This window comes from Coptis chinensis, chromosome 9 (genome assembly GCF_015680905.1).
Source record: "Coptis chinensis isolate HL-2020 chromosome 9, ASM1568090v1, whole genome shotgun sequence".
In the NCBI taxonomy this organism is placed as follows: domain Eukaryota; kingdom Viridiplantae; phylum Streptophyta; class Magnoliopsida; order Ranunculales; family Ranunculaceae; genus Coptis; species Coptis chinensis.
In genome coordinates this window covers 71,617,376-71,626,608 of record NC_141464.1, presented here as the reverse complement: position 1 = coordinate 71,626,608, position 9,233 = coordinate 71,617,376, and the positions used below count along the sequence as shown (strand labels likewise).

Sequence of the window (9,233 nt, the reverse complement as noted above, 5' to 3'; positions counted from 1 at the left end):
TTTGAATGAGGACATCAAAACAGTACCAAAAAGAGCACCCACAAAAGTACGCCAAGTACAAAAAAAATAACGAAAGTACAGATAACATTGTTGACAATCATAACTCTTCCAGAAACCCTATCCTCATTCGCCAATGTCAGGGTCATTATCATAAATCCCAAGTCTTGAAGAAACTTCATCGAAGAAGTATGTAATTATCTGTTTTAAATTCGTTAAATAGAGTGAGTAGGAAATACTATATATACTGAAAGGAAGAAGAAATTGACAATTTAGAAGTCAAACAATGAACGATTGTATTCACCTCTAGACTCTTTTCTAGTTTTGGAACAAGCAAATATGTAACGCCCCAAAACTCAAACAATTACAAACCTGACACGTGGTTTTTATAGTAAAATTTTGACAACATCTCCTCTGTATTTTTGACATTTCATAAATATAAACCTGTCATAACCTGAAAATCACAATCATATATTTCTCATTGGTTAATCCAATTACTTAACCATCTCGACAGATGCCAGAGCAGTCAAATAACTGGCTTACAAAAATGAGACCACTTCAACATTATAACTTCGTACGCCAAAGTATTTGAATGTCTCGACTAATGCCAGATCATCAAAGCACCTCGTACAAAGTCATTACCGAAAACACAAGTAAAATACACATCCAAGTCCCATAACTATCAAAAGGTCTACACCCTTAACAAATACATACGGCACTGAAGACCCCAACGCACCTTCGGCGCTACCTAGGGTTTGCCCGTGCCGTACAGCACTGACAAACTTGACGCGCCTTCAGTGCTACCTAGAAACAATATTCTCTGATTTAGATGTTGATGTTGGTTCAGTGAAAACATTTGATGATTTAGAAGTCGAGGCTGGCCTCTGGAGTTTGAAAGGGATGTGGGCATGTTTCTTCCATGCAACTACTAAACCCATCACCAGTAGCTATGACTATATAGATAACACTTTCTCCAGTATTGTCTACTAATAATTAGATTTTTATTAAAACAGACATACCAAGAAACAAATATGAAAATGCAAGGTTCAATGATGGAATAGAACTACGTACAATCCGCTCAAGACAAAGGTAATCCCAGCTGCATAAATCCTTCCCCACTTTCTCCTTTATACATAACCAAATGACTTCCATACCAAGCAAGAAAAGCCCATATTGCAAATGAAAGACCAGTGCTCCCAACAGCTAGCCCTTTTGCAACCCCTTGCTTAACTCCCAGCTTCACTGTTCTATCCAATATCACCGAGTACCTCTCCACAATCCTCCTCTCTGCAGTGAATGAATAGACAGTCTTGATTGAACTTAGCGCTTGTTCGACAATGGTATTTGCTTTACTATATTCTTTGTAGGATTTCTTAGATAAATAGATCATGTACTTCCCATAGATCAGTCCCGGAATGATTAGTAGAATCATCAAAGGAAGGGCTACTAAGGTAAGTCTCCAAGAAAAGTAAATTGAGAATGCAAGTCCTGACATAAACACAGATGTGTGCATTAAAAATATAGGCACCTACAAGACAAGAAGATCAGATGCTCCATTAGCTTTAATTAATGGGGGAATGTCCTTAAATTATATCATATAGTGAAGTGACTAAAATTACTTATTCATTGTTAATTCCATCATATTGTTATACGGCATGGGTCTGCTGCCAGCCTGTAGAACATGATTGATAAAAAAAAACAATTAATAGTGTGCAACTATTATCTCTATATATATAAATCTATAACATAAATGAGGGCTCCAAGAACTTTAACTTTTTTCTCTTAGGAAGTCGTTAATACTTGTTTTGTTGCAATCTTTGAATAGCATCCAAAGGTCCCTCTACTTCTCATCATCACAGCGAAGGACTTTTGCTATTATTATTTGCATCAAAGGTAGCATACTGAAGAATCCTTGTTGGCTCTTCACTAAAAAAAACATCCTAGTGGGCACAATTCGCTAAAACTTTCTAGCGAGTTGAGTGTTTGGATTCAGAAACTAGTTGAATCTTATCAGATTATATTGTTCGAATAACTTCTCAAGCATAGAAACCTTACCATATGAAGAAAGAAAACTTTTTTTTTCTAAGTTATGAGGAAAGAAAGAAAACAATTTCTAATGGACACTATATATAATGGTTAACCATGAACTCAGATTTTAAGAATCTTACACATTCTCTTTATACTCATATGTTGTCTCATTGTGTCGTATTATTGTAATGGAGAGACATAGAACAAATTAAATAAATATAATGATGTTGTAGATGAGGATGATTAATAATAGCACCTTTTCACTTAGAACCTCTTATATGAGTGAAGTATCCTTGGATATACTGTTGATGATCTCTGAAGTAGTAGCTTCTTGTGAATCGAAAAACGCAACATCTTGTCTAAGCACGGCTTCCAAATACTTGTAACGAATCCGAAGCACTTGTCTTTCACTTGTCCTACTCCAACAATATCCTTCTGCAAATAATGATCATTGCCATTGCCATTAGCATATAAGCATATATATTTTTGAGTTTGACAATGGAATACTAACTGAATTTAAACCTTACCCATGAAAGCCACTACCGTGTGACCTCCCACTACCGTGTGACCAGCTTCCACATTTATCAAATGATTTTTTCTTCCATTAATATGTCAGTTATACCTAGAACTGGCGGATAGAACACCACAATAACAAAATCATCATCTGGACAGAGGAACTAAATAATTGCAAGAGTCACCTGTGGCAAAGCCAAGAAGCATCTCCTGATCATAATTATTAAGGTCATCGAAAAATATCCCCCCTAGCCCACGCCTCTCACCTCGATGTTGCAGGCAGAAAGAGACTTCAACATAAGTAATAGCTTCATCCACGAATCTAATGTACGTGGCTCAGGCAACAGTTGAATGGGGTGATAAGACATTGTCACATTCCTAAGAAGATTGACCATCACCAAAATGCTTAGCTGACAATGCCCGCCACTTCTAAGGTGGATTTAAGAAGTTCATAATGGAAGTGTGGATCTAAGATTCTATTAAAAGGAGTACACTTTGGAAGCAACCAGCAAAAAATGAGATTTAAACTGGGGATAACCAAGATCTAGACACCTTACAAACTAAAAGAAAAAAACCAACAAAACAATTTTAAGTACCAAACTTAAGGTTTTTTACTGGGGAAAACAGAAGTACCTTACCTTGGTATATGAGCAATGAATTCATGGACACATATCCATGGAAAGTATAAATTGGAGCAATAATATAACAATGCAAATAGAGTACCTTTAGGAGCATCCGTTTCAAAGTAGTGGTAATTAAAATGTAACGTCGGTGCAAAAAGATTCTTCGGATGCAAAACCTGAAAAGTAGATATAAAATGCATATCAGTTGATGCATTTGTTATAATAAAAATCTAGTCCTATCATATTTATTTCAATTCAACTACATTTGCACACAATCACCGAGCTGATGCCAGTGACAAAAGAAGGGAAGCATCATGCTTAGCAACTCTATAAGCTTCGGGAGGCATTTCACCATAAATAATGAAACATTAATAACACCCGGCTTTCTCCCAAACACTACCCTATTGTAAAACTCTACTAATCCCACCACCTCCACCGGCTCTCGACCAAACATCCTTTCTAAACTTGGCACCGCCATCCGCCACCTCAATCGCTTGGCAAATTGTATCTTGTGCTTCTCCAATCATCTTCTCAAATCTAGCCATTCTGAGAAAGTCTTTGGGTCATTAGCTTCTCTCAGAAAAGTTTTTGTACCTTGTTTTGAGAGAAGGGATGATGGAAAGAGAAATGGGGCTAATTTCAACAACTTACAGCAATAGTAATAACACCCTCCTTGCCAACTCTCTCCATTGCCTTGGCTAAAGAGTGTAACTTCACTAACTTGTGTTACTTTGATTATCAAGCATCTGAAGATTTGACTCATAGAATGTAGTTTGGTCACGAATTAACTTTAGGCAAGAACTAAATTGTTTGACGGCTTATTAGCCACCAGTCCACCACCATAGTCCACAACTCCACATAGACCAATTCCCTCAGCACTCCAATATAGCCTAACAAAGACAAAATTTCTACTGCCAAAATTTTCCAAATGGTGCAATCAAATTATTTTCATAATACTAATTGTGTTTGAAAAAAATATAGAAAACATTAGGTCCTTCGTTTTCTCTAGTATTCGACATTATCCATCCAAACCTTCCAACAAAAAACGATGTATCGAATTCTAATTAACTTAATAAATCACCCTACGAGTTCGCCCACCCGAAACAAAGCACATTGGCTGCAAAAAACCTCATCGTAGTATTGAGCCACTAAATCAAAGTTTGAATATTTCAAAACTCAATAAAATTAGTTGTTATGTTCAGATCATAAGGGATCAAACTTGTTTGAAGTAATTAAAATTACCCGATATGAAGACGTTACTAATATATCTGCACCAGCCTCCAAATATTCTAAATGCACCTATAAACACATACTGGAAAAGCGTTTGAGAAACAAAATTTCATATCATCAACTCCAAATATGAACAGAATATAATGGCTAAGATCAAATTAAATTTTCAGTCAAACAATTAGAATCAAAGAATGGAGTAGAAAGTCATACCTTCTTAATGAGTTGAGGATCTTTGATCAAGCAGAGAGCACTCCAAAGAGGGTCATTAATAGAAGTGCCATGTTTTTCAAGTTGTGTAGCGAAACCTCCATCAACAACAGCACATCCACCAGCTTTCTCTATAAGTTCCTCCAACAACAATACTTTCTGTGTTTTTATACCCAACCCCATTTCTTCTTCTTGTTTAAGAGTTTAGTTAGATTATCTTCTCTGAGAATGTGAAACGGGAATGTAGAGAAAAAAACTGGGAAGAATATATAGGCAGTTGACAACTAAGAAAGTTAGTTGGACAGTGGTGAGGTTAGCGGAACCTGATGTGAATGTGGACATTGTTTAGTATTCAGGTTCAAATTCAACTCTAACATTTCAACAAAACAGCGAAATGGGTTCATTATCACGTCCATTTGTATTAAAATGACTTCGAAGCAATCGAGGTGTTCACCTTTACAACTTTACAACTTGGTTGTAGCAGCACTTTGCAACGCGTCGTAACACTTTGCTCAATGTTTTATGTGTTTTACCAATACAAAGAACTCCCAGTGTTTCAGTGTTTTTAAACTAAGGGTGTAAGCTCTATAAGCTCACGTATAAGTTCTTTCAGTGTCCCTAACAACCCCATCAAACATCAAACTTTGTCAACGACCTCATCAACCCATCAAACATCAAACTTTACAACTTTTTCAGAGTCAAGGAAAGAACTTTTTCAGTTAACATTTGAGCAAACAACAACAACAACAACAACAAAGTGGATGCTCGAGACTTGAACAACAACAAAAACAGTTTGAAGGAATTCTTACCCCAAAAAGTCGCTTGGTCTGTGGAGAGATAAAGGTAGAGAATGGAGCTAGATAGGAAGGAAGCACACGCGGTGAAAATGGAGCCGGAGATGAGATGAGATGAGATCGTATGGACCAACTGGGAGTTAAGAGAGTGATGAAGAGTGGCTATGGAAGTGCTGGAAGGCGAGAGTTTGTTCGAAGAAGAGAAGAGTTTGTTCGAGAGAAAACCGAGCGAAAAGAAGAGAAAAGATCCCACGGGCCGGTTCTGAGTTTTTACATTAATAAAAAAATCCAGTTATTCAGCCCCAGATTTTAGATTCTAGAAACATGATCTACAGATGAGACCCAATGATGGACATCGAATGAAAACATGAAAAACAAAGACGCAAGACACGGCCATGGCACGTCAACCATTTTGGAAACACTGGTAATGCTGGCTATGAAGGAGAAACAAAATATATTATTTACTGCAATGCATGCCTAAGATAAGTTTTAATCATATTTCTAGAATTTGAAGAACTGTATTTACAAATGCAATCCAATGCATTCATTTTCCATTAAAAAACACATCAAAGACTTGAAAACAGCTGAAATTACAGAGGAATCACCACAAGAGTGCATCACGTACAGATTTCAAATGGAGAAGGTTAGAACAGATAATAATATCGTCGATTAAAAAAAAAAAGACACAAAAAGAAGGCTTGAACAATCACGACCAGGCTACTCTCATTAAAATGACAGCTCAACACTAACCGGACTCCAAAGCCGGCAAAGTTGACAAAAAAGTAAATTGTTTTGCAAGTTAGATTTTAAAAGCTCAATTTTTAGCAAAACAATCGATGAATCAAACACTTAAAAGCAGTAACATCTTCAACATCATCTAAAGTAAATATTTCAAATGTTGTTATATACTTTGCCACAATTAGATACGTCAGAAAACATTTCGAACATGATTTGATGCTTCGTCAATGTTTTGTAGTGGTGTTAAACAAAACTGAAAAACAATCGGAGTGGATAAGTTACCTCGATTCTACAATCGGGGTTTCGGCCTTTTACATCGATTCCACAATAGCTGTCTCACATTGGTCGGGACCGCGTCTTTGTTGAGAACCGTCGAAAATGATATCTATAAAGATTTTAACGGTTTGCTTCGTTGGATGGAAGAGATCCCATAACACATGATCTGTCCTTTTTGGGGCGATCGCGATATGGGGATGCAAGGAACATCGGCATTAAGGTTTCCTAGTCCACAACAAGCCGCTTTCACTTCAACAAATCCTGTTAAAAAGCGGAAACCCGAAAAGTGAGGAAAAGACTTAGTTTATGACTCTCTTTTAACTTCTTAACAAAGCGAGCAAAAGGAAGTTGTACCATAATTAGCGGGCTTTTGAATGAAGTTGAGCACAATATTGTAAGAGTCGAGAAGGCATAGTTAACGTCTTTGAACTTCGGTTTTCATTGCACGCAAACATAGACTTAACACCTTCATTGTATTTATTAGACCCGATAATTTGATTCCTCTTTTGCAACCACCCCTTTTTGTTTTGGTTTCTCTCAGAATGGACAACATCCTACTGCCGGAATACCCACCACGAGAAATTAACACGCTCCAAGGTTATAGAGCCTCTGAAAAATATAATAATAATTAAAAAAAAAAAAAAAAAAAGTGAGTCTTCTTTCTAATATAAAAATGGTGCAGGATCATTGATCAACATTGAGCATACTATACACCTATGTTATGCTAAAAATTTCGATATGATAAGACACTAAACTGTAAATATTCAAAGAATACTTATCCGACAACGCCTTTGTTTCATAGAAGGAAAAATATATATGAATCGGATGTCTTTTATTACCTTCAAATATCCAAATCATCATGAGTGTCATAGAGTCTACTAACTCTTGAGGAGTAGTGTTTTACGGGCTGGTTCTCGTGAGGTCTTGACTCAAAGAGATAGCGGGATGAAGAGGTTCATCACAACCAATTCTCTACAAAAGAACTCAAATTAAGTTTCCATAACAAGTTTACAATCAAGAGCATTTCCGAATTAAGACCCTAATTACAAAACCAAGCTAAGAAAATTGCACTCTCTCTGTCGATTCCTCAAAAAGAATAAAAAATGACAAAACCCCATAAAAAGTCTTACTTGGTCTAAAGGTTGCACTCTCTTGGCCGATTCATTACAACCAATTCTCTGCAAAACATTTCCATAAAATGTTCAAAACTCAAAAAGAAACAAAAACTGACAAATACCACTAATAAACAACGCAAGCTTACTTGATCCATAAAATGGGTATTACTCTTTTGTTCTACGTTCTTTTTTTGCACCAAAACAATTAAGAAAATACCCCATTCACTAATACGCACGGCGGTTTCAAGAGACGATGATTCTCTCGTTCTCGTTTTTCGCAAACCCGCATGGGATCGAGGAAATCTTTGAGATTGTCGATGGGCTTATGCGCTGGTTATATAGAGACTGTCGGATGGGCCTCTGTTATCTACAGACCATGGGATGGTTCTTTGTGTTGGACGCCTAGCAGGGTCCAGCACCGCTCTTCCTTATTATATAGATAGTTAACGAATTTCCAGGAAGAACACATCAGGCAATTGCCCAGAATTTCTTTCTCCAGAGTGACAGCGGCAGGAAAGATAGGGCATACATAGTTTGTTTGAAGAATAAGATCCAGTAGATTCGAGTGTTAGGGCGTAAGGGAGCATACTCTTTGAGATTGGCTTATTTTGCCATGTCACAACTTAAAAAAGACAATGATAACCATTGGATAGAGGCCCTGCGACCCCCACACCATTGCTTTTTATTATATAGATTGGGAAGGGTCTTTGGCCCTATCAAGGATCAAGTCATCTCCTTTTCAGGTGTAGATGTGAGGGGTTGTATCCATTTCAGAATACTACTCCAATGGTAACTTGTGCTATAAATATGACTGAAGGAGACTCTGCTGGCCCGAGTAGACTAAATTTGGACCATAGCTTGGGTGAAATAAAAAAAGTTTGGAAACCCTTACCTCAACCAGTCAGGAGTTTTCCTTGGCCAGAAGCACTGGAGAACTTCCTTGAACTCATACTTGGCCTTGTCTATGTTGTTGCCAAATATTTGTCTGTGCCGTTACTTGCACTTACCTCATTGAGTGAGTTGTCATACTGTGCACATGAAAGGAAAATGCGACTTGTACCCATTCCCCGCTTATTGGGATGGTCGTCGATGGGATTTTCAAGGGCGCAACCCCCTAGATCCACATCCACAATATACTTTTTATCATTGTGAATATATGTTTATATATATATATATATATATATATATATATAGTTGGTAGCTGCTAGGGTAAATCTCTTACCATTTGGTGATCAAACCTAGGATATCAAATATTAAATCATTTCAATAAATTTGAGGCATCGTTACGTGTAAATTGTTCCAAGATCATTCACCATACTAAAATGAACTGTTAAAAAATTTGGTTTTGTTACCTTACTGGCTTACTGGTTTGGTTAGGAGGAAACTACCTTATTGTTCCACCACTACTTGTCAGTCAAAGCCTACAGCCACTTGTCCCAATTTTTAATTAAAAAAGGTGTAGATGGAATTTGTGCATTTCATTTATTTATAATATTGTGATAAACTCACATTTTACTTTGCATTATGTGATGACCAGGAAGGAGAGTTCCCTTGGCATCTGGGTTTCTGTTGCATTTTTCCTCATATTGGATTTTGTTTTTCAAAGATAACTCCTGATAACTTGGGATGAGCCAATCCTTTATCAAATTTTGTAAGTTGGTTGTAATATAAACTGCTATTAGAGTATCAATGAAAGAGATAGATTATAATAA

The 9,233-nt window shown here is 36.8% G+C and overlaps 1 protein-coding gene and 1 long non-coding RNA gene across 2 annotated transcripts; both read right to left on the bottom strand.

Moving 5' to 3' along the window:
• Positions 1-976: 976 nt before the first annotated feature.
• On the bottom strand, positions 977-2,894 carry LOC147477824 (uncharacterized). The gene is made up of 3 exons (XR_015209023.1): positions 2,553-2,894; positions 2,282-2,460; positions 977-1,525 (listed from the first exon to the last, which is right to left on the bottom strand). It is a non-coding gene; the product is annotated as an uncharacterized LOC147477824 (long non-coding RNA).
• Positions 2,895-3,060: 166 nt separating this feature from the next.
• On the bottom strand, positions 3,061-4,900 carry LOC147477823 (homocysteine S-methyltransferase 1-like). Its single transcript, XM_086586092.1, has 4 exons — positions 4,602-4,900; positions 4,404-4,460; positions 3,262-3,337; positions 3,061-3,098 (listed from the first exon to the last, which is right to left on the bottom strand). Exons 1-4 carry the CDS (start codon positions 4,779-4,781, stop codon positions 3,061-3,063), a joined length of 351 nt encoding a protein of 116 aa, XP_086442218.1. The 5' UTR covers positions 4,782-4,900.
• Between the last annotated feature and the right edge of the window lie 4,333 nt (positions 4,901-9,233).

Excerpts from the sequence above, each read along its gene's own strand:
- LOC147477823 (XM_086586092.1), bottom strand. The coding sequence starts at position 4,781 with ATGGGGTTGGGTATAAAAACACAGAAAGTATTGTTGTTGGAGGAACTT. Across the intron at positions 4,461-4,601 it reads ATCCTCAACTCATTAAGAAG|GTGCATTTAGAATATTTGGA; the intron begins GTATGACTTTCT and ends ATGTGTTTATAG. Across the intron at positions 3,099-3,261 it reads TGAAACGGATGCTCCTAAAG|TTTGTAAGGTGTCTAGATCT; the intron begins GTACTCTATTTG and ends TTTTTCTTTTAG.